This window comes from Phyllobates terribilis, unplaced genomic scaffold, assembly GCF_046119375.1.
Source record: "Phyllobates terribilis strain yellow unplaced genomic scaffold, ASM4611937v1 Scaffold_120__1_contigs__length_5212024, whole genome shotgun sequence".
Lineage (NCBI taxonomy): Eukaryota > Metazoa > Chordata > Amphibia > Anura > Dendrobatidae > Phyllobates > Phyllobates terribilis.
The window spans coordinates 2883601-2908847 of record NW_027362880.1 but is presented as its reverse complement, the minus strand read 5'-3'; the positions used below and the strand labels follow the sequence as shown (position 1 = coordinate 2908847).

Genomic DNA, 25247 nt, shown 5'->3' with positions numbered 1-25247 from the left:
CCAGGTCAATGCCACACAGAGTTCTAGCAGCCGACACATCTCTTCAACAACTGTTAAGAGGAGACTTTGTGCAGCAGGCCTTCATGGTAAAATAGCTGCTAGGAAACCACTGCTAAGGACAGGCAACAAGCAGAAGAGACTTGTTTGGGCTAAAGAACACAAGGAATGGACATTAGACCAGTGGAAATCTGTGCTTTGGTCTAATGAGTCCAAATTTGAGATCCCAGGGGGAGGTGGATCTTCCTGGTTGCAAGTTCTATAGAAAAGGGTTTTCAATACCCAAAGTCATTTCAACAGTTTTGAGTGGAGGAGAATGTTGTGATCTAGAGGCAAAATGGAGATCACACGATTGTGATAAGGTCGGACTACACTACTGATAAAGCAACCACAGCCGGTGACTGAGAAGAATCAATGACTTCTCTGTATTTAGTGGTCACTACTCACCTGGCCAGCCATATGTAGGAATCTCCTCTTTACACCACTCAACACCCCTCACATATGTCTCTGTAGTATTAATATGGGTCAGATCTTCACCCTGAAACAAATATCGTAAAAGTCACAGACAGATGGAGAAGTCCCATCTATGATCAGCTCTAATCCTGCCATCTTCACCGTTCTCATTACACAAGTATAAAACATATAATACTGGTGGATAAAACAAGACTGAGCACAAGACCTTCACAGCCGTCTACACATCATAGGGGAAATCTCATGACACCTTCTCTCCATCTACCTGATGATCCTGAGGAACATTGGGATCTTCTTGTTTACAGTCCTGTCGAAGAAGAGGACGGGGACATCTCTCTGGTGTTGTCCTCTTACTGGATAGAACTGGAGGAAAGAAAATTCATGGACTGAATTCGTTCTTTACATACAGATAATTATGGGCCGTGTGTATTTAGTCCTGTCTATTACCTGGTGATGTGAGGGGCTGGGGAACCTCCATCATGACGTCCTTGTACAGATCTTTGTGTCCTTCTAAATACTCCCACTCCTCCATGGAGAAATAGACAGCGACATCCTGACACCTTATAAGAACCTGACACATACAATGATACCATCATCCCCCCGATCCCTTCATAGCGTTACTGTATAATGTCCCAGCATTCCCAGCAGTGTCACCTCTCCAGTCAGCAGCTCAATCATCTTGTAGGCGAGTTCTAGGATCTTCTGGTCACTGATGTCCTCATGTATCAGGGGGTGAGGTGGAGGCCCTGTGATTGGGCTCAGGGGTCTTCCCCATCCCTCAGACACAGGGGCCTGACAGCGCTCACTAGAGGTCTTCTTCACTACTGTGTAATCCTGGTTATGGAGAGACACATTAATACATCTCACTCTAGACATTTCCAGAGTCCTCACCTCTCCAGTTCTGTCCATCTGTTATTCCCATAGATAAGAATGATGTAATGTAACGTCATCAGAATCTCTCACCTCTCCAGTAAGCCGGAAGAGGATCTCTAGGGTGAGGTGTAACATCCTCTCCACCATCTTGTCTCTGTCCATATCCATCCTTGATGGATAAAATCAGGAAAATTCTCTTATATAGAAGATCTTCACTGATTTGATATTGTAGAGACCTGAATGAGAAGAAGATGAGCCGATGTAACATCATAAAAATCCTGTGTAATTGTAACATCCCTGGTGGTGTGCTTGCATAGTGCACCACCTCCCACTATGCAAGACCGCAATCTTACCCATCAGTCCAGCCTGCAAACCTTGCTCCAGTTCATGCTGTGTGCTTGTCCCTTGTCTGACTGCTTAGGGCGGCGGCCCGGTTGCTTCCTGATTCTTATAGCTGCTGTGGGCGCGCTCCTAATGCATCCCCAGCCTATTGCTGTGAGTCACTGGATATTTAAACCCCCTCCACCCTGAAGGTGGTGCCTGAGCAACACTAACAATCAGTGTGCTCCTTCGCCTCTGAGTTGCCAGGTCCTGTTCTCATCTTGTCTGTTTCCGCCATCCTGGGGGCTGTATTCCCAGGCCTGTTACCTGTGACTTCGTTCCAGTGTCAGTTCCTGTCTGAACTATCTCCTAGCCTGTTGTCTGTTTATTTCTATATCCGTACCTTCCCTTTTTCTGCAGTGTCTGAACCTGCACCTAGCTCCAACTCGTTGTCTCTCTACTTCTGTTTGTGACTTTAGAGTCCACTCGCTACTTCGTTGTAAGTACCTTGTGTGTATCTGGTTCTGCTTGTCCCTTTTCCCTTCCTCCATATCTACCTCCTGTGTTCTAACCGTCTTCCTGTATTTTCCTGTCTGTTACATGTGAACAGAGCCCAGTCCTCTCTGCCTGCACCTTCAGCCCTGTCCTGCTCTGCTTGTCCACCGCTCCTGCGGTTTCGCTCTGCTCCCCCTTGTCCACCGCTCCGGTGGTTCTTCTCTGCTCTGCTTGTCCACCGCTCCGGCGGTTTCGCTCTGCTCTACCTTGTCCAGCGCACCTGCGGTTTCGCTCTGTCTGCTTGCTCACCGCACCAGCGGTTTCTCTCTGCTCTGCCTTGTCCACCGCTCCGGCGGTTTTGCTCTGCTCTACCTTGTCCACCGCACCTGCGGTTTCGCTCTGTCTGCTTGCTCACCGCACTAGTGGTTTCTTTCAGCTCTGCCTGGTCCACCACTCCAGCGGTTTCGCTCTGCTCTGCTTGCTCACCGAACCAGCGGTTCCTCTCTGCTCTGCTTTGTCCACCGCTCCGGCGGTTTCGCTCTGCTCTGCCTTGTCCTCCGCTCCGGCGGTTTCGCTTTACTCTGCTTGTCTACCGCATCTGCGGCTCTGTTCCTGTATCCCAGTCTGTACTGAACCCTATCCAGCCTGCGCTCCAACCTGCTAGTGCCTCCCTATCTGCACGCCAGCCGTGCCTGCCAGTACCACCCTGTCGGCATACCAGCCGTGCTTACCAGTACCCACCTGTCTGCATACCAACTGTGCCTGCCAATACCCACCTGTCTGTATGCCAGCCTAACCTGCCTGTTCCTGCATTCCCCAGTTCCTGCATTCCAACAGCGATGTCCGGGGTCTGACCTGGAGTAGCACCTGGTCCTTCTGCTCGGTTCCTCCCTGGTGCACGGAGTCGACTGAGCTGCCATGCGACCTTGGTCGGATCGGGTTGATACTTAGTTACGCCCCTCCAGGCACTCCTCGGTTTATGGTACAGTGGGATCACTAATCAAGCACACCCCAGTCAGTCCGGGCGTGTGCATAACAGTAATAATACAATTACTGGAGATAATAAGGGGAAACATATGAGGAGATTTATTATTTTACAGTCTTTAGTTTTCTTCTTTACATCTAGTAATAAAACCTATATACACTGCTCAAAAAAATAAAGGGAACACTCAAATAACACATCCTAGATCTGAATGAATGAAATATTCTCATTGAATACTTTGTTCTGTACAAAGTTGAATGTGCTGACAACAAAATCACACATAAATCATTAATGGAAATCAAATGTATTAACCAATGGAGGCCTGGATTTGGAGTCACCCCCAAAATTAAAGTGGAAAAACACACTACAGGCTGATCCAAGGTTGATGTAATGTCCTTAAAACAAGTCAAAATGAGGCTCAGTATTGTGTGTGGCCTCCACGTGCCTGTATGACCTCCCTACAATGCCTGGGCATGCTCCTGATGAGGTTGCGGATGGTCTCCTGTGGGATCTCCTCCCAGACCTGGACTAAAGCATCCGCCAACTCCTGGACAGTCTGTGCTGCAACGTGACGTTGGTGGATGGAGCGAGACATGATGTCCCAGATGTGCTCAATCGGATTCAGGTCTAGGGAAAGGGCGGGCCAGTCCATAGCTTCAATGCCTTCATCTTGCAGGAACTGCTGACACACTCCAGCCACATGAGATCTGCCATTGTCCTGCATTAGGAGGAACCCAGGGCCAAGCGCACCAGCATATGGTCTCACAAGGGGTGTGAGGATCTCATCTCTGTACCTAATGGCAGTCAGGCTACCTCTGGCGAGCACATGGAGGGCTGTGCGGCCCTCCAAAGAAATGCCACCCCACACCATTACTGACCCACTGCCAAACCGTTCATGCTGAAGGATGTTGCAGGCTGCAGATCGCTCTCCACGGCGTCTCCAGACTCTGTCACATGTGCTCAGTGTGAACCTGCTTTCATGTGTGAAAAGCACAGGGCGCCAGTGGCGACTTTGCCAATCCTGGTGATCTGTGGCAAATGCCAAGCGTCCTGCATTGTGTTGGGCTGTGAGCACAACCCCCATATATGGACGACGGGCCCTCATACCACCCTCATGGAGTTGGTTTCTAACCGTTTGTGCAGACACATGCACATTTGTGGCCTGCTGGAGGTCATTTTGCAGGGCTCTGGCAGTGCTCCTCCTGTTCCTCCTTGCACAAAGGAGGAGGTAACAGTTCTGCTGCTGGGTTGTTGCCATCCTATGGCTCCCTCCACGTCTCCTGGTGTACTGGCCTGTCTCCTGGTAGCGCCTCCAGCCTCTGGACACTACGTTAACAGACACAGCAAACCTTCTATATAATTCTATGTAAATATATATTTATTTTTTATTTTAAATTCTTTTTTTTACAGGTACCATGGTACCTGGGTCTGGAGGTGAGAGTCTCCTCTTCTCCAGCCCCGGGTACCATCCACACATTGAACCGCATTAACATCCGCATGTATACATACGGATGTTAAGCATTTCAATGCAAGTCAATGGCGGCAATTACGCTGCGTGTCCGCAAAATTAATGGACATGCTGCGTATTTTTCCGCAATGATACCCGCATCGGAAATTTCCGCAGCATGTGCACAGCACATGCGGATTCTCATTGGGGACCATGGGGCATGTATTATCAAGCGTTTTCGCTGCGGAAATTCCGCGGCAAAAACGCTTGAAAAACGCATAGTGGGCACGCAGCCTTACAGCTGCTGGCAATGATTGAAGGAGGTCCCCCCTGCCAGCCTAACAGTGAGTAAATACAAATGGGGGGGCCTTTAGTCAGGGATGATAGAGGGGAAGGGGTTAAGTTACTTAAGGATGAATGGGGGCCATATTCCCTCATCGCCCCTTTCACAACTGACTGACTGCACGGTGCACCCCATTCCCTTATCCCCTCTGACTGAGGCTTTTCCCTCCATATCACCCCTGGCTGCACCCCCTCCCTGTATCACACCTGACTGCACCCCCTAACTGATCCTCATCCCCCGTATTACCCCTGACCTGAGCCCCCTCTCCTTGTATCACCCTGACTGCACCTTCTCTCCCTGTATCACCCCTGACCTGAGCCCCCTCTCCCTGTATCACCCCTGACTGCACCTCCTCTCCCTGTATCATCCCTGAGCTGAGCCCCCTCTCCCTGTATCACCTCTGACTGCGACCCCTTTCCTGTATCAACCCATGTGACCTCTCTCCCTTTATCACCTCAGACAGACTTAGCCCCCTCTCCCTGTATCACCCCTGACTGACTTAGCCCCTTCTCCCTGTATCACCCATGACTGACTTAGTCCCCTCTCCCTGTATCACCCCTGACTTACTAAAAGTCTTACTAAAAGTTACTAGCAAAGTGAGGCCCTTGATAAGAAGTTATGGCCTTAAATGTGGCAGAGAGATTTAAGTAAGGGAAAGCTCTTTTTTTATATCACTAATAACGCCATACATAAGTGATTTAGGGCCCCCACCACTATTAGTGGATACATTCACATTATGCATTTGCTGCAGAATTTCTACAATGGAAAACCCATAGCAAATTAACAGCGGTAATATCCACACAGATATAGTGCAGATATTGTTGTCTTTACTGCTGGTTCACCTTTACCACTGAGGCTATGTTCCCACGTTCAGGATTCTCTGCGGTTTTGAAACTGTGTGTTTATGCAGTGTCAAAACTGCAGTGGCCAGATGTTAAAGCATAGTGGATGGGATTTCTAGAAATCCCATGTCCACTATGTGTGCATCTCAGGCTGCGGATCACCCGCGGATTCTGACAAGTGGCACGTCTTTCAGATCCGCAGCATGTCAATTTCTCTTGCGGGTCCACATGTGGACTTTCCCAATAGACTAACATCTATTAGGAAAGTCCACAGGAGAAAAAAAAAATGGCGCTGCTCATTAGCATAATGAGGGCGGAAGTGCTGCGACTCTACTGCAGTGTCGGGGCCGCAGCGGCTTCACTCTGTGGGAATGTAGCCTGACTTGATCCTTTTGTATTGCAAAGGATGAAGTCGGTGGTGAATATCCGCAGCATCGGTTAATTCACGCTCTGGATTTTCTCAGCGTATGGATGAGATGTCATAAAATCCCATCCACTACGCTGGTGCTATAAAACATTGGTTTAGCTGTTATTACACATCAGGGGACATTTATCATTGAGTTTGCACCAAAATGTGGGCGCCATCTCTTTCTATAACAATAAGAAGTGTACTATCTTATATTATACCCTGATATTAGCGTGTTACCACACAATTGGAGGTCTTATATTTATTTCTATGTAGCTACGTAGTGGGCCCCAAGAATGATTTTCTCTGGTGGGCCCAATGTACTCCAGTCCGACGCTGTGTGAGCCTATAGTAACTCCACTAATATCAGGAATTTTATGTAATTCTACAGCTAAATGTTCCATCATCAATGTGTATAGCAGAGGTGATAAGGGACACGCTTGTCTTGTCCCCTTTTTAATAGAAAATGTGTCAGATAGAAGGCCGGTTACCCTATCACTTTAGGGTCAGTGAAGGATAGAATTTTAGATAACAAGAAAGAGCTCAACTCAATCTGTGGCAATATGCTCTTCAAGAAAGTCCAGTGCACTCTGTTGAACGCCTTTTCAGTGTTGACAAAAACAAGGCACATTGGGATCCCCTGGTTTTTTTTTGTATGTGAAATTAACAATGTTTTATCCGTATTATCACGAGCCTCTCTACCTTTAATGCAGCCAACCTGATCGCTGCTAACAATTGAGGGTAGGTAGTGGGAGAGCCATGGTGCAATTATTTTAGAGAATATTTTGACATCTACATTAATGAATGATATTGGATGAATATTAGGGCAGGCATTTGGTTCTTTTCCAGGCTTTGAGAAAAACCATTATATGACTCTTAACTGATTGGGGGCAAAGGAGGGGAGTCTTCTGAGATATTATTGAGCTCTTCGGCTAAAATGGTAATAACATGGGTACAAATATCTTATAAAATCTATTATTGAATCCATCTGGCCCAGGGCTCTTCCCGATAGGGAATGATTTATTGGCCTCTCCTATCTCTTGTTCAGTGAAAGCTTTGTCTAGTAAATCCTGCTCAGGGGTCTGTCTGGAAGGAAAAGCAGTGTCCATATTTTGTTTCAAGAATATTAGGTGGCATGTCGTGGTATTGTCCATGAATATTATACAGCGAGCTATAACAGCAACAAAATGCTTCAGCTATGTCAATGGGGTTATGAATTTCTGGCACAGGTGTCCTTTTATTTTGTATACATATGTCTTTACATGCATGGATGTAACCTCCTTCCCAGTCGGAGACCACATTTATTTGTGAATTTGTCCATACGTGTTGCTTGTGCTCTGAGAGCAGACAAGAATTATACACTCAGACACTGGCTGTGTGTTATTTCTCCAATGCATCGTATTTATTTCATTTGAACAAAAATGGCAGATTTAGAGATAATATATCTTAATCCAAATTAGCTCTTCTTGAAAGGGCTACCACGGCAACACACACACACCAACATACATACAGAGTGGAAATTAAGTATTTGATACTCTGCGGATTTTGCAAGCTTTCCCACCTACAAAGAATGGAGAGGTCTGTAATTTTTATCGCAGGTAGACTTCAACTGTGAGAGGCAGAATCTTGAAAAAAAATCCAGAAAATCACATTGTATGGTTATTACATAATTAATTTGCATTTTATTGCATGAAATAAGAATTTGATAGAAAAGAAAAACCGAAATTAATATTTGGTACAAAAACCTTTGTTGGCAATTAGAGTGGTTAGACGTTTCCTGTAGTTCTTGGCCAGCTTTGCACACACTGCAGCAGGGATTTTGGCCCACTCCTCCATACAGATCTGCTCCAGATCTTTCTGGTTTCGGGGCTGTCGATGCACAACATTTTCAGTTGCCTCCAAAGATTTTCTATTGGGTTCAGGTCTCGAGACTGGCTAGGCCAGTCCAGGACTTTGAAATGCTTCTTACGGAGCCACTCCTTAGTTGCCCTGTCTGTGTGTTTAAGGTCATTGTCATGCTGGAAGACCCAGCTACGACCCATCTTCAATACTCTTACTGAGGGAATTAGGTTGTTGGGCAAAATCTCGAGATACATGACCCCATCCTCCCTTTAATAAGGTGCAGTCTTCCTATCCTCTTTGCAGAAAAGCACCCGCAAAGTATGATGTTTCCCCTCACCATGCTTCACAGTTGCGACGGTATTCTTGGGGTTGTACTCATCCTTCTTCTTCCAAACACGGCGAGGGGAGTTGATTCCAAAAAGTTCTATTTTGGTCTCATCTGATACACATGACCTTCTCCCATGCCTCCTCTGGATCATCCAGATGGTCACTGCCGAACTTCAAACAGGCCTGGACATGTGCTGGTGTGAGCAGGGGAACCTTGGGTGCCCTGCAGGATTTTAATCCATGACATCATGGTGTGTTACTAACGGTAATGTTTGTTACTGTGTTCCCAGCTCTCTTCAGATGATTGACCAGGTCCTACCATGTAGTTCTGGACGAATTCCAGACCTTTCTCAGAATCATCCTTACCGCACGAGGCGAAATGTAGCATGGAGCCTCAGGCTGAGGAAGATTGACAGTCATCTTGTATTTGTTCCATTTTCTGATAATAAATAATCTACATGCTAAAAATATATATGTTTGTTTCGCCGTGGCTGCATGTCTCATGGCTGTTAGACACCTACAACACATACAGGGATTGCCTAACAAACAGGCAATCCCTGCATATGTTTTGGATGTCTAACAGCCACGAGACATGAAGTCATGGTAATGCGAACATGTTTTTAGAGTACGCCAAAGATACTCAGTTAGCACCAAAGCATGCTTGGACAACCCCTTATCCGAGCACGTTCGCGCATCACTAATAATTGTGCCAACAATTGTTGCCCTCTCACCAAGCTGCTCGCAAATTGTCCTGTAGCCCATCTCAGCCTTGTGTAGGTCTACAATTTTGTCCCTGGTGTCCTTACACAGCTCTTTGGTCTTGGCCATGGGGGAGAGGTTGGAGTCTGATTGATTGAGTGTGTGGACAGGTGTCTTTTATACATGTAACAAAGGAGCAATTAATATAGGTAAGAAGAGAAGAGCAACAGGGCTTCTTAAGGAAAAATTAACAGGTCTGTGAGAGCCAGAATTCTTGCAGGTTGGTAGATGATCAATTACTTATTTCATGCAATAAAATGTAATTTAATTATTTAAAAATCATACAATGTGATATTCTGTTTTTTATTTTTAGATTCTTCCACAGTTGATGTGTACCTACAATAAATATTAGAGACCTCTCCATTCTTTGTAGGTGGGAAAACTGGCAAAATAGTCAGTATGTCAAATACTTATTTTCCACACTGTATATACAGTATATGTACACTTTGGGTCACTTCCATGTACAATAGCCCATAGTATATTCCTAAATGGTCAAATTTAACCACTAATACATAATTAGAGACACAAAAGGATCACCACACTTGTTAATTACTAAATAGTATATGTGGGAAATAACTGATAACACAATTCTGATATAGAAGTTCAGATTAGTGATGAGCGAGCATACTCGCAAGTACTCGGTACTCGCCTGAGCATCTCAGTACTCGAGATGCTTGGAGCTCGCTGAGTACTTGCGAGATGCTCGGGCGGATGCTCGGGTCCCCTCCCTGCATGTTTGGCTCTCTTTACAGAGCCAATGAACATGCAGGGATAGCTTATCACTCACTGTAATGCCGCAGCCATGTTGGTTGTGGCATTACAGTGATTGGCTGGCCGCACAGCGTCATCAGGTCTATATCAGACCTGGCGCCGCTGTACTCGTCAGTCTACTCCGCAATCAGGCAGAGTAGGGAGAGGTACTGCTGAGCTAGGGAGAGATTCGCTTGTTTATTAGGTAGTGTAGGTAGAACAGATCCAAACATATGCATCTCAACAAACAGTCGTGAGGACTAATCCAACTTCAGAGATATCAGGCAGGCAGTGTACATAGGCAGGCAGGCAGTGTATATAGCAGACTGCAGTGCATATAGCACAAGAGGCTCCATTCCAATTCTGCCTTCTGCTGCTGTTAGATATTTCTATACAAAGGCCCAGGTCTCAGGGGCCAGGAATAATTTTTTTTTGGATCTTAATCCTCATTATTTGCTTAAAAAGCAATCCAGAGAACACAGTTTTCTGCGACATTTGCTTGTTTGCACTGCAGAATACAGCCAGGTCCTTTCAATAATACAGTGCTAAAAATCCAGCTATTTAAAAATGTATTTTCTCCGTCACACGGATCATATATACGTTTTCAGAAAATACTACCATTTCTGGCCTCCATTAAAAATTTGTTTCAGTGTGTCAGCGAAGTGTTTGACACCGGTTTGCTGTTTAAAATAGTTACCTACAGGCCAGGTATTTAAAACTGTGGTTTCTCCGTCACATAGATCACATATAACTTCGCTCCAAATTCAGCCATTTGTAGTGAGTGTGGAAGATATTGGCCTCCATTTAAAATGGGCAAGGCGCGTGGCAAGGGACGGGGAACTGGGCGTAATGGTGATGGTGCATGCAGAGGCCGTGGGCAAGCTGAAATTGTGCCACAACAAACACCCATATCTTCTCGCCTGACCTTCCTGTACCAATGCCTAGGGGACCGCAGCACACCACTATTGAACCCAGAGCAGTGTCAAAAGGTTGTTGGTTGAATAGCAGATAATGCCGAGTGCCTGGAGACAACAGATCCCACACTTGGACACTCCGAAGAGCTGTTCACTTTTCCATTTATAGATTCGGGTCTCTTGCCCAGTCCACTTGAGAGGGGCAAGAGGAGATCACATGTAGCGATGCCCAAATATTTGAGCAGCCACGGTCACACGAAGGCGACAAGTGTCACAAGAGGTGGACGATGAGGAGACACAATTGCCAGAAATTCAAAAGGAGGACCAGGGTGCGGAAGTGGAAGAGCGAGGACAGCAGGACACAGGGGGAGGGAGGCAGAGCATGCCAACAGGCAGGAAGAAGTAGTGTGGTGGCCGCAGACAGAAGGCAGGCAAACGTTCACCGTAACACCAACACGAAGGAAGTTGCCAGTACAACTGTTAGGTCTTCCCGAGTCTGGTTGTTTTTTAAAGACTCTGCCGATAACCACACAAAGGCCATTTGCACCACCTACCAGGCCAGCATCAGCATCAGGGATGGCAAAACTACCAGCCTGACCACCACCACCATGATCAGGCACATGGCAGCAAAGCACCCGACTTTGTGGGCCGAACTCCAGGGTCCAGGAAGAGTGTCTGCAGGTGGCACCACCGCTTCTTCCACTGTTGTGCATGCAAGCCAATCACCTGTCCATGGTGCATGCGAAGATGCCTCCTGCCCTGCACCTGTAATTGCACACTCTCAAGTAGCAGGGTCAGGAAGCATGTCCACATCCTTGTACCAGCGCAGCGTTCAGTTGTGCATACCCCAGTCCTTAAAACGCAAGAGCAAATACGCAGCCAACGCCCCACAGGCCACTCTACTAAATTCCCACATTTCGTGACTGTTTGCGTTCGAAATGTTGCCTTTTAGGCTCATGGAGACAGAAGCATTCAGCAATCTGATGGCGGTGGCCGTCCCTAGGTCCCCAGCCGCCACTATTTCTCCCGGCGTGCTGTCCCCGCATTACACAAGCACGTGTCCCAAAACATTAGCCGTGCCCTCAATAATGCAGTTACCGTGAAAGTCCTCCTAACCAGGGACACATGGACAAGTGCTCGTGGGCAGGGAACGGTACATCTTGCTGACGGCACACTGGGTTAACATAGTGGAAGCCGGGACCCAGTCGGACCTTGGGATGGAACACGTCCTCCCGACGCCTAAGATTGCGGGCTTTAGGTCAATCAGGGTTTTCCCCACAGTCTACAGCTCCTGCATCTCAGCCTCCATTTCCGAAATGACCACATCAGTCACAAGCTGGAAGCACTGCCTCGGCCACGCGGCAACAGGCTGTGCTGAAGCTAATATGCTTAGGTGACAAACAATGCCGAGTTGTGGACCGCTCTGAAAGAGCAGGCAGATCTTTGGCTCACACCGCTGAACCTACAGCCAGGCATAGTCGTGTGTGACAATGGCCGGAACCTAGTGGTGGCTCTGAGGCAAGGCAAACTCACACACGTACCATGCCTGGCCCATGTGCTTAACCTCGTGGTTCAGCGGTTTCTCAAATCCTACCCGGAGCTTCCGGATCAGCTTTTTAAAATACGCCGCCGGTGTGCCCATTTTAGAAAGTCACCTACAGCTTCCGCAGCCCTTGCCGTGTTTCAGCAGCGTTTGCAGCTTCCGGCTCACAGACTGGTGTGTGATGTCCCCACAGTGCAGATGCTGGGAAGGATTTGTGAGCAGAAGAGGGCAGTTGTTGAGAACCAGCATCAACAAGGCCGTCTATATTTAGTTCAGACTCCACACATAAGACCTCAGGAGTGGACATGGATGTCAGACATATGTACCATCCTCCAAAACTTTGATGACTCCAACAAGATGGTGAGCGGTGATGAAGCCATAATTAGCATCACCATCCTGCTTCTCTGTCTTCTGAAACGCTCTCTGTTCACAATCAAAGAGGATGCATTGCAAGTGGAGAACAATGAGATGGAGCAAGGAACCATACATGGTGATTACACACAGCCCAGCCTCATCTCATCCCAACGTGGATTGGGTGACAATGAGGAAGAGGAGTAGGAGGAGGAAGAACAGGCGCTAGTTTCCTGCGCTATAGACGGTACTACCTGCACAACTGTAATACCATCTGTTCAGCGTGGATGGCCTGAGGACAGAGAGGAGGAGGAGGTGGAGAGCATGGTCAGTCGTCCTCTTGGTGAGGACACGGAAGTCTTGCCTGTTAGCAGTCTGGCACGCATGGCTGAGTTTATGTTACATTGCCTTTCCCATGACCCTCGCGTTCTCAAAATTTTGTGTGACAGTCATTACTGGTTGGTGACACTTCCAGACCCACGCTACAAGGAGAACTTTATATCTCTTATTCCTGAGGCGGACAGGTCTACAAAAATGTGGCAGTACCAGAAGGCCCTTGTTGCGGAACTATTAAAAAAATTCCCATCTGAAAACGATGACGGCAGCGGTCACAGTTCGTTGGACAACCAAGGACTACAGGTGAGAGAGACACAACTCCAATCCAGCAGAGGCAGGGGAACACTGTAAAAGTTCTGGGAAAATTTTCTCAGCCCATCCCATCGCACAGGCCCTGAGGCGCGGGGTACTTTCACAAGGGGTGCAAAGTTTGGGAAGATGCTGAGGGAGTACCTTGCCGACCGTACCAACGTCCTCTGTGATTCCTCTGTGCCTTATTATTATTGGGCATCCAAGCTGCATATGTGAAATGAAATGGCTCTCTTCGTCTTGGAGCTACAGTGGTGGCCAAAAGTATTGGCACCCCTTCAATTCTGTCAGATAATACTCAGTTTCTTCCTGAAAATGATTGCAATCACAAATTCTTTGGTCTTATTATCTTCATTTAATTTGCTTGCAAGGAAAAAACACAAAAGAGAATGAAGCAAAAATCAAATCATTGATCATTTCACACAAAACTCCAAAAATGGGCCAGACAAAAGTACTGGCACCCTCAGCCTAATACTTGGTTGCACAACCTTTAGCCAAAATAACTGCGAACAACCGCTTCCGGTAACCATCAATGAGTTTCTTACAATGCTCTGCTGGAATTGTAGACCATTCTTCTTTGGCAAACTGCTCCAGGTCCCTGATATTTGAAGGGTGCCTTCTCCAAACTGCCATTTTGAGATCTCTCCACAGGTGTTCTATGGGATTCAGGTCTGGACTCATTGCTGGCCACCTTAGAAGTCTCCAGTGCTTTCTCTCAAACCATTTTATAGTGCTTTTGGAAGTGTGTTTTGGGTCATTGTCCTGCTGGAAGACCCATGACCTCTGAGGGAGACCCAGCTTTCTCACACTGGGCCCTACATGCTGCAAAATATGTTGGTAGTCTTCAGAATTCATAATGCCATGCACACGATCAAGCAGTCCAGTGCCAGAGGCAGCTAAGCAACTACAAAACATCAGGGAACCTCCGCCATTTTTGACTGTTAGGGACCGTGTTCTTTTCTTTGAATGCCTCTTATTTTTTCCTGTACACTCTATGTTGATTCTTTTTGCCAAAAAGCTCTACTTTTGTCTCATCTGACCAGAGAACATTCTTCCAAAACATTTTAGGCTTTCTCAGGTAAGTTTTGGCAAACTCCAGCCTGGCTTTTTTTATGTCTCGGGGTAAGAAGTGGGGTCTTCCTGGGTATCCTGCCATACAGTCCCTTTTCATTCAGATGCCGACGGATAGTACGGGTTGACACTGTTGTACCCTCGGACTGCAGGGCAGCTTGAACTTGTTTGGATGTTAGTCGAGGTTCTTTATCCACCATCCGCACAATCTTGCGTTGAAATTTCTCGTTAATTTTTCTTTTCCGTCCACATCTAGGGAGGTTAGCCACAGTGCCATGGGCTTTAAACTTCTTGATGACACTGCGCACGGAAGACACAGGAACATTCAGGTCTTTGGAGATGGACTTGTAGACTTGAGATTGCTCATGCTTCCTCACAATTTGGTTTCTCAAGTCCTCAGACAGTTCTTTGGTCTTCTTTCTTTTCTCCATGCTCAATGTGGTACACACAAGGACACAGGACAGAGGTTGAGTCAACTTTAATCCATGTTAACTGGCTGCAAGTGTGATTTAGTTATTGCCAACACCTGTTAGATGCCACAGGTAAGTTACAGGTGCTGTTAATTACATGAATTAGAGAAGCATCACATGATTTTCCAAACAGTGCCAATACTTTTGTCCACCCCTTTTTTAGGTTTGGTGTGGAATTGTATCCAATTTGGCTTTAGGACAATTCTTTTTGTGTTTTTTCATTGAAGACAAATTAAATGAAGATAATAATACCAAAGAATGTGATTGCAATCATTTTCAGGAAGAAGCTGAGTATTATCTGACAGAATTGCAGGGGTGCCAATACTTTTGGCCACCACTGTAGCATTTTATCTGAGAGGGTTTTTAGTGCCTCTGGTGGAATTATAACTGATAAGCGCATCCGCCTGACAACTGAAAATGCTGACAGGCTGACTCTTATAAAAATGAACAAGGGCTGGATTGGCCCAGACTTCTCAACACCACCGAATGATAGCAGCAAAACATAAACTCAAATCCAGTGTCTTTTTTGGGAGATGCATTCCTATGCACCTCTTCACACCCACACATGGGTATACGCTTCCTGATTTGGGCTATTTGCTCTTGTCCTCCTCCTTATCCTCATCCTCCACCAACATATTACCAGGGTGAGCGTGGTCCGTGATGCAACACCCACATAATTTTTTTTGAAGGGTGTTTATGATGCCCGTAAAAAAAATTTTTTTTATACAGTATGTTCATGTAAACCCCCCAGGGATAAATGTTTGTCAGCCCATACACTTAGTACATGGGCATTACAAGTATAGGAGACCTGCTCCTTTCTAATGGGAACATTTTTTTATGAGGCCCTCCTCCACATCTCTTCCAAAGGGCATTGGAGTGCCTCCAAATTTTTGGCAACCCTTGCATTCACTGCATAGGCAAACGCAATGGAAGACCCACTTCCTAATAATGGGAGCATTGTTTTCAGGAGGTCCTCTGACCTCCATGTCTCTTCCAAGGGGCATTGAAGTGCCTCCAAATTTTTGTCAACCCTTGCATTCACTGCATAGGCAAACACAATGGAAGACCCACTTCCTAATAATGGGAACATTGTTTTCAGGAGGCCCTCTGACCTCCACGTTTCTTCCAAGGGGCATTGGAGTGCCTCCAAATTTTTGGAAACCCTTGCATTCACTGCATAGGCAAACACAATGGGAGACCAACTTTCTAATAATGGGAGCATTGTTTTCAGGAGGCCCTCCTCTAAGTCTCTTCAAAGGGGTATTGGGGTGCGTCCAAATTTTCAAAGGGATATTGGGGTGCGTCCAAATTTTGGGCAGCCCTGCCACTCACTGCATATGCAATAACAGTATAGGAGACCCACTCTTTAGTAATGGGAACAACAAAGCATAGCCGGCTAATGGTTCTCTAAGAATAGTGAGGGCCGATTGCTGGCCCTTTAAGAATAGTAAAGGTCGCCTGATGGCCCTATAAAAATAGGCTTTGTGACTTTCAGAGTCCCTCCTTCATAAATGAAACAGGATGTGTCTGATCATGTCTCACACACCACATGGCCAGATAAGGTTGTAAAATGTTAAAATGACATTTCCTGGTGAAAGCATTTGTCACGATTCAAAAGCACTACGTGTGAAGATCTCCACCTTATAGGCTGAGTATTTTTGTTTTTGGTTATTTATTTTGCCTTATATACAAGTCATTACCCTGGAAAGGATGTTCATTAACATAAATCCCAGGAAAATCCATTTTGTTTTTGTATGTTTTATTGTGAGTCCGTAAAAGTGGCGTAATAACTCTGACAACATTGTTGACAGCAGTGACCTGGGTGTCAGAAATGCTTCCAGGGGTCTTCCCATGCCATTTGAGCACTGTTCCCATCGATTTGGGCAATTTTTAGTCCCTCTTGGGGAGACACTGGAAAAAAGCTCGAGTTTCCCATAGACTTACACCGCGTGCAGAATTATTAGGCAAATGAGTATTTTGATCACATGATACTTTTTATACATGTTGTCCTACTCTAAGCTGCATAGGCTTGAGAGCCAACTACCAATTAAGTAAATCTGGTGATGAGCATCTCTGTAATGAGGAGGGGTGTTGACTAATGACATCAACACTCTATATAAGGTGTGCTTAATTATTAGTTAACTTCCTTTCCGTTGGCAAAATGGGTCAGAAGAGAGATTTGACGGGCTCTGAAAAGTCCAAAATTGTGAGATGTCTTGCAGAGGGATGCAGTAGTCTTGAAATTTCCAAACTTTTGAAGCGTGATCAGAGAACAATCAAGCGTTTCATGGCAAATAGCCAACAGGGTCGCAAGAAGCGTGTTGCCAAAAAAGGCGCAAAATAACTGTCCATGAATTGAGGAAAATCAAGCGTGAAGCTGCCAAGATGCCATTCGCCACCAGTTTTGCCATATTTCAGAGCTGCAACGTTACTGGAGTATCAAAAAGCACAAGGTGTGCGATACTCAGGGACATGGCCAAGGTAAGGAAGGCTGAAAAACGACCACCTTTGAACAAGAAACATAAGATAAAACGTCAAGAATGGGTCAAGAAATATCTTAAGACTGATTTTTCAAAGGTTTTATGGACTGATGAAATGAGAGTGACTCTTGATGGGCCAGAGCCTGGATCAATAAAGGGCAGAGAGCTCCACTCCGACTCAGACGCCAGCAAGGTGGAGGTGGGGTACTGGTATGGGCTGGTATCATCAAAGATGAACTTGTGGGACCTTTTAGGGTTGAGGATGGAGTGAAGCTCAACTCCCAAACCTACTGCCAGTTTCTGGAAGACAACTTCTTCAAGCAGTGGTAAGTAAGAAGTCGGTATCGTTCAGGAAAAACATGATTTTCATGCAGGACAATGCTCCATCACATGCATCCAACTACTCCACAGCGTGGCTGGCCAGTAAAGGTCTAAAAGAAGAAAAAATAATGACATGGCTGCCTTGTTCACCTGATCTGAACGCCATAGAGAACCTGTGGTCCATCATAAAATGTGAGACCCACAGGAAGGGAAAACAGTACACCTCTCGGAACAGTGTCTGGGAGGCTGTGGTGACTGCTGCACGCAATGTTGATCGAAAACAGATCAAGCAACTGACAGAATCTATGAAAGGAAGGCTGTTGAGTGTCATCATAAAGAAAGGTTGCTATATTGATCACTAATTTTTTGGGTTTTTGTTTTTGCATGTCAGAAATGTTTATTTCTAAATTTTGTGCACTGATATTGGTTTACCTGGTGAAAATAAACAAGTGAGATGGGATTATATTTGGTTTTTATTAAGTTGCCTAATAATTCTGCACAGTAAGGCTGGGTGCCCACATAGCGTTTTTCAAGCGTTTATGCTGCGGAATTTCCGCAGCATAAATGCTTGTGAAACGCTAGGTAATCCGCACCCCATGGTCCCCAAGGGGATTCCGCATGTTCTATGCACATGCTGCGGATTTTTCCGCAGCGTTTATGCTGCGTACAAAAATCCGCAGCATGTCATTTAATTTTGCGGAAGCGCAGCGGAACTCCCGCCATTGACTTGCATTGAGACACATAGAAAACGCGACTGTACATTTGTACAAGCGGCTTCTATGCGTCTCTATGTGCGGATGGTACCCAGTTCTGGAGGAGAGACGACTCTCATCCAGACCTGGGTACCATTGTACCTGTGAAAAAGGAATAAAATAACAAATAAAGTTTATACTCACCTTTCCGAAGGCTTCTCTCTGAATGCCGGCATCGCTGAAGGACCTGCGGTGACGTCACAGTCATGTGACCGCAGGTCCTTCACCGCTCTGTCTCGCGATATGCCGGCATCCAGGAAGCAGACAGGAACGAGCGCTGCAGCCACGCCGGGGCCTCGGGGGTGAGTATAGTTTTATTTGTTTTAATTTTTACGGTTCACACTGTATAAATCCATGCTATTTGCATGGATTTATACAGTGTGACCTAGTTGTCAAGCACTTTCCAAGTGATGCTATCGCCTGGAAAGCGCTCGTCAATCTGCATGCGTTTTTTCTGCCAGGGAGATGCAGAAATGCTGCAGAAATTTTCTGCTTCATTTCTACATCGTGGGCACATAGCCTAATAGTTACCTGCATAAACAGATATCCTCCTAAAATAGCTAAATCTAAAAAAAAAACACTCCAACTTCCAAAAATATTAAGCTTGGATATTTATGAGTCTTTTCGGTTGATTGAGAACATAGTTGTTGATCAATAATAAAAATAATCCTCTAAAATACAACTTGCCTAATAATTCTGCACAGTGTACATTGGGCTCGTTGCTCAGGTCGGGCACCTGAGTATTCCAATGTGCTTGACCCGAGCATCGGGCACCCGAGCATTTTAGGGCTCGCCCATCACTAGCTCAGATATCTCGATGAAGTACAACTATATGTGAACCCCATTCACAGGGAACTGAGTAGCAATGGGTAGAGTATAAAATCCAAAAATGTAATCCAGAATGGAACTGTATTCATACAAAACAGGCATAGGAAATTTTGCTTATTGAGTCCCTTAGGGGCTATTGGATTCAGTATGGAAATCCACTCATTTTCCTTTTTTGAGGATACATCTGTTGTGATCACTACCTCTCAAATTGGGCTTAAACACCTCAATGATACAAAAGAAGGTCTCCGGTTTCACCTCGATGTATACTGTTCAGGTGTCTCGCTAATGAGGTGTCCCAACCATTGCATATATATCGACCAAATGCTCCCCCACTCTCCTTCCAGACTCCCTCTAAGTCGTGCCTACATAATCTAGGGGGCAGGTGCATGTGGCCATATATATAAGTCCTGAAGTTTTACAGTTGCAATAATCCCTTAAAAAAGGTATTACCCATGGAGAAATTCAAGAAAGATTTACATGGTCTCATGCAATTACATGTGCAACATTCTCCACATCTAAAGAAACCGCAGACTCTTCTATTCAGCCAAGTCCACTTGAGTGCAGGTTTTTAGTAGAAACTATTCACTAAACGGCCCCTAATTGTACTGACCCTTTCTGGAAGTTATTGTGGGAGTAGATCACACAGCACCCTCAGGTCTGGGTCGGCCACAAGTATATCCCAGTGTTTTCTGAGGATATTAAAGAAGTGGTCACTCTTATTGTCATAACTTCCTATTACTCGTGTTATCCCATCTTTTTCTTGGTGTCTTGGTTAGGTATGGAGGAGTGTCTGTCTCTCCCGCTTTTCTGCAAACTATCATGAGGAATCCAAAATGTACCAGGAGTACCCTTTTCCCTGAATCTGGTGTTCATGTCTATTGCCTGTATATTAAAATCTGTGACATTAGAACAGTTCCTTCTCAACAATAAAAATTGGCTCTTGGGAATTCCTTTTTTTTAGGAGGAGGGAGTGGTGGCTATCCCACTTTCATAGACCATAAATAGACCATTAATGCTTGAAGGTTTATGGTAGATGAGTGTCCCTAGGGTCCCATCCAGTTTTTTCTTCATTAGTACATCCAGGAAAGGCAAAGGGTTATAATTAACCTCCAATGTAAATCTCAGGCCGACTCTATTGATGAGTTCTCTGACAAATTCAATAAATTGTTCACTCGTCCCTGACCAGATGATAAAAATGTTGTCAATATATCTATACCACACCCCAATATATGGCTGCCATCACTTATGATCATCCCTGAATATTGTGGATTCCTCCCACCAGTCCAGGAATAATTTAGCATACGACGGGGCACAAGGGCTCCCCATCGCAGTACCCCTGAGCTGGTGGAAGTATTTCCTGTCAAAAAGAAAGAAGTTATGAGTAAGAGTCAATTTTAGAAGATCCTCCATGAAGTCATTAAGTCTGCTACACTCTATTGATCACAATTTCAAGAAATGTCTTACTCCTCTGATACCATCCTCATGCGGTATATTACTGTACAAAGCCTCGATATCTAGTAAGGCCTGCTCCCCTACATGGATGTATACATGCTCGAGGGTCTACATGTAGGGGAGCAGGCAAAGGGAAAACCAATTCCAGAAGGATTATTCCAACTGTAAAACCTCAGGTGGTACTGGGGGAACATTACACTGTGTGGGGGCATCATACATACTGCATAAGGGGCATAATGGGGGCATTACACTGTGGGGGGGCATCATACATCCTGCATAAGGGGCATAATGGGGGCATTACACTGTATGGGGGCATCATACATACTGTATAAGGGGCATAACACTGTGTGGGGGCATCATACATCCTGCATAAGGGGCATAATGGGGGCATTACACTGTGTGGGGGCATCATACATTCTGCATAAGGGGCATAATGGGGGCATTACACTGTGTGGGGGCATCATACATCCTGCATAAGGGGCATAATGGGGGCATATAGTGTGTGGGGGCATCATACATCCTGCATAAGGGGCATAATGGGGGCATTACACTGTGTGCGGGCATCATACATCCTGCATAAGGGACATAATGGGGGCATTACACTGTGTGGGAGCATCATACATCCTGCATAAGGGGCATAATGGGGCATTACACTGTGTGGGGGCATCATACATCCTGCATAAGGGGCATAATGGGGGCATTACACTGTGTGGGGGGCATCATACATCCTGCATAAGGGGCATAATGGGGCATTACACTGTGGGGGGCATCATACATACATCCTGCATAAGGGGCATAATGGGGGCATTACACTGTGTGGAGGCATCATACATCCTGCATAAGGGGCATAATGGGGGCATTACACTGTGTGGGGGCATCATAAATCATGCATAAGGGGCATAATGGGGGCATTACACTGTGGGGCCAGTAAAGGGGTCCTGTACTATGAGAACAATAGGTTTCCTCCCTTCCTGTCTCCATAGTTGGGTCGTATGCATCTATTACAGGAAACAGAACAAAAACCTTATGATTCTTAAAAAGGGGCAACACAAGACCCCAAAAGAGTCTCTGTGCTGAAGGGGTTAATGCACCCTGCGCCCAGTAATGGGGTCTCCACATACCTCCACCTGCAGAGCCGCCACCACATATATGGCTGCTCTGTGCGCACAAGAGCTGTGATGAGGTCACAGGAGGGGAGGAGTCAGGGGTCACATGATCAGGGGCCTCAGTGGATGCAGGACTCTGCTGTGCTGGTTGTCATGGTGCTGGATGAGCTGAAGTTTATGTGTGGGGTCAGGAGGGGTTTACAGTGTGGATGTAGCAGAGCCGCGTGTGTACGAGGTGTACGGAGCAGAGCCGCGTGTGTACGAGGTGTACGGAGCAGAGCCGCGTGTGTACGAGGTGTACGGAGCAGAGCCGCGTGTGTACGAGGTGTACGGAGCGGAGCCGCGCGTGTACGAGGCGTACGGAGCAGAGCCGCGTGTGTACGAGGCGTACGGAGCGGAGCCACGTGTGTACGAGGCGTACGGAGCGGAGCCGCGTGTGTACGAGGTGTACGGAGCGGAGCCGCGTGTGTACGAGGTGTACGGAGCGGAGCCGCGTGTGTACGAGGTGTACGGAGCGGAGCCACGTGTGTACGAGGTGTACGGAGCGGAGCCGCGTGTGTACGAGGTGTACGGAGCGGAGCCGCGTGTGTACGAGGTGTACGGAGCAGAGCCGCGTGTGTACGAGGTGTACGGAGCAGAGCCGCGTGTGTCCGAGGTGTACGGAGCAGAGCCGCGTGTGTACGAGGTGTACGGAGCGGAGCCGTGTGTACGAAGCAGAGCTGCGCGTGTACAAGGTGTACGGAGCGGAGCCACATGTGTACGAGGCTTACGGAGCAGAGCCGTGTGTACGAGGAGCACAGAGTGTGTACGCGGAGCACAGAGTGTGTACGCATAGCTCCCAACCGTCCCGTATTCTGCAGGACTGTCCTGTCACTACGGTTCTATTTATACTCACCTCTCTGGTGTTGGGGTGTAGCTCTTCCTCCTTGGGGGCAGGCCACTCACTGGTCAGTGAATAAATTACATTATATTACACTCCCCTCTTCCTTTGCCTGCTGTGGCCTCTGCTGGGACTCAGACCTACATCTCAGTAGTCAGAGGCTTTATCTCTAACCACTGAGCTACAGCTCTCAATGGTGAACAGAGGAGGATTTCGTTAACTTAACTCTAGATTGCAGGCAATGCATTGTAGAGTCAAAAAAGCACAGACAGTACAGAAGCTGAGTATGCATCTCCATAGAAATACATTGTATATAGCAATGTATTTTTATGGTGCCTGTATACTGAGGTGAAGAAAATGATTTTTTGACCCTCTAAACAAAAGTAGAAAATTTGTGAACAATTACAAAAATATATATTTTTCTGGGAGTCCCTGGGTCTTGAATCCACAACCTTAATACATTATAGCCACAGCGGCCCCTGCTGAGCCACCAGCTCTAATGAAATCATTGCGACACCGTATAACACATAAAACATCGCACAGCACTCGGCCCAGTGTTATTCTATGGGGCAGCTCAGATCACCGTTTTGTTTCTCAGGCGTATTCGGAGTGCGTGCTGTGATTGCAGGCGTATATCGCGCAAGACTCGCTAATACAAGCAGGGGTGGATTAAGAGTAGTAAGGGCCCCGGGCAGTTTAGAAGGCGCGCCCCCCCCACCAACACACACACACCTGATTTATCACGTGACATGTCACATGATTCCCTGTGATAGTTCACGTGAAATTAATTTGGCACAATATTAATTATAATATTTTTTTTTTTAGGCTGTGTGCCCACTATGCGTTTCTTAAGCGTTTCTGCAGCGGCAATTCCGCTGCGGAAATGCTTAAAAAAACGCTTGGTAAAAGGTCTGCCATGTTCCCCAATGATAATCCCCATGTGCTGTGTACATGCTGCGGAAATTTCCGCTGCGGATTATCATTGCGGAAAAATCCGCAGCATTACCAATTATTTTGCGGAAGCGCTGCGTTCTCGCCGCCATTGACTTGCATTAGAACGCATGGAATCCGCATCACTGCATCTGTAGATGCGTAATCCATGCGTTTCAATGTGCGGATGGTACCCGGGTGCGGAGGACAGGAGACTCTCCTCCGGACCCGGGTACCATAGAACCTGTAAAAAAAGAATAAAATAAAAAAAATATATTCTACTTACCTTCTGATGGCCCCCGGTGTCTTTATCCCATGTGTCCTGGCTTGCCGGCAGCTCGCGATGGTCTGAAAAGGACCTGCTGTGACGTCATTTAGTCATGTGACGGGTCATGCGACCGCTGACGTCGGCAGGCCATCAGAAGGTAAGTATATATTTTTTATTTTTTACCATTCTTTTACGGTCACACTATATAAATCCATGCTGATTGCCAGTTGTCAAGCACTTTCCAAGTGATGCTAAAATCGCTTGTCAACCCGCATGCGGAAATGCATGTGAAGAACGCTTCACTTCCGCTTGTCCCTGGCAGGAAAAACGATTGTACAATCCGCATGTAAAATCCGCATGTACAATCCGCATGCGTTTTTTCTGCCAGGGAGATGCAGAAACGCTAAAAAAAATCCGGAACATTTCTGTATCGTGGGCACATAGCCTTACATTAATTGTATGACTCAATATTGAGCACATGTAGCCATCTATACACAGTGGGAGGCCGCACGGTGCCATCTATACACAGCGGGAGGCCGCACGGCGCCCCCCCCAGAGACAGCAGGAGACCGCACGGCGCCATCTATACTCAGCAGGAGGCCGCACGGCGCCCCCCCCAGAGACAGCAGGAGACCGCACGGTGCCACCTATACTCAGCAGGGAGCAGTACGGTGCCATCTATACACAGTGGGAGGCCGCACGGCTCCCCCCCCAGAGACAGCAGGAGACCGCACGGCACCATCTATACTCAGCAGGAGGCCGCACGGCGCCCCCCCAGAGACAGCAGGAGACCGCACGGCGCCATCTATACTCAGCAGGAGGCCGCACGTAGCCATCTATACACAGCAGGGGGCCGCACGGCACCATCTATACACAGCAGGGGTCCGCACGGCGCCATCTATACACAGCAGGGGGCCGCACGGCGCCATCTATACACAGCAGGGGTCCGCACAGCGCCATCTATACACAGCAGGGGGCCGCGTGGCGCCATCTATACACAGCGTGAGGCCGCACGGTGCCATCTATACACAGTGGGAGGCCGCACGGCGCCCCCCCCACCCCACCCCAGAAACAGCAGGAGGCCGCACGGCGCCATCTATACTCAGCAGGAGGCAGCATGCAGTCGCACACACACACAAACATATACAGATATACATACACGAATAAACACATTTGAAACACAAAAATACATATAAACAAACATCACACAATGATATCTGCCTGCACACACACACACACATACATACATATACACACACATACATACATATACACACACACACACATACATACATACATATACACACTGTAATGCAGCAGCTTGCTAGCATTACTGTAAATGGTCCAGGATGTGTTTTACCTAACCATGTACCTTCCCCTT

General features: G+C 46.8%; 1 protein-coding gene across 5 annotated transcripts in view; it reads right to left on the bottom strand.

Moving 5' to 3' along the window:
- LOC141201631 (uncharacterized) overlaps nucleotides 1–25247 on the bottom strand; it is a 375891-nt gene that overhangs the window by 8721 nt on the left and 341923 nt on the right. For 2 of the 5 annotated variants that reach the window (XM_073663643.1, XM_073663646.1), the window contains exons 1-6: nucleotides 1695–3207; nucleotides 1432–1577; nucleotides 1123–1302; nucleotides 916–1039; nucleotides 734–831; nucleotides 445–535 (exon numbers count right to left, since the gene is read on the bottom strand). In XM_073663643.1, coding sequence (XP_073519744.1) covers nucleotides 445–535; nucleotides 734–831; nucleotides 916–1039; nucleotides 1123–1302; nucleotides 1432–1509 — 571 coding nt within the window. In that variant the 5' untranslated portion in view covers nucleotides 1510–1577; nucleotides 1695–3207. Of the gene's footprint in view, nucleotides 1–444; nucleotides 536–733; nucleotides 832–915; nucleotides 1040–1122; nucleotides 1303–1431; nucleotides 1578–1694; nucleotides 3208–21803; nucleotides 21889–25247 lie in introns of those variants that run through there. The other 3 variants (XM_073663645.1, XM_073663644.1, XM_073663647.1) reach the window with 3 other exon arrangements.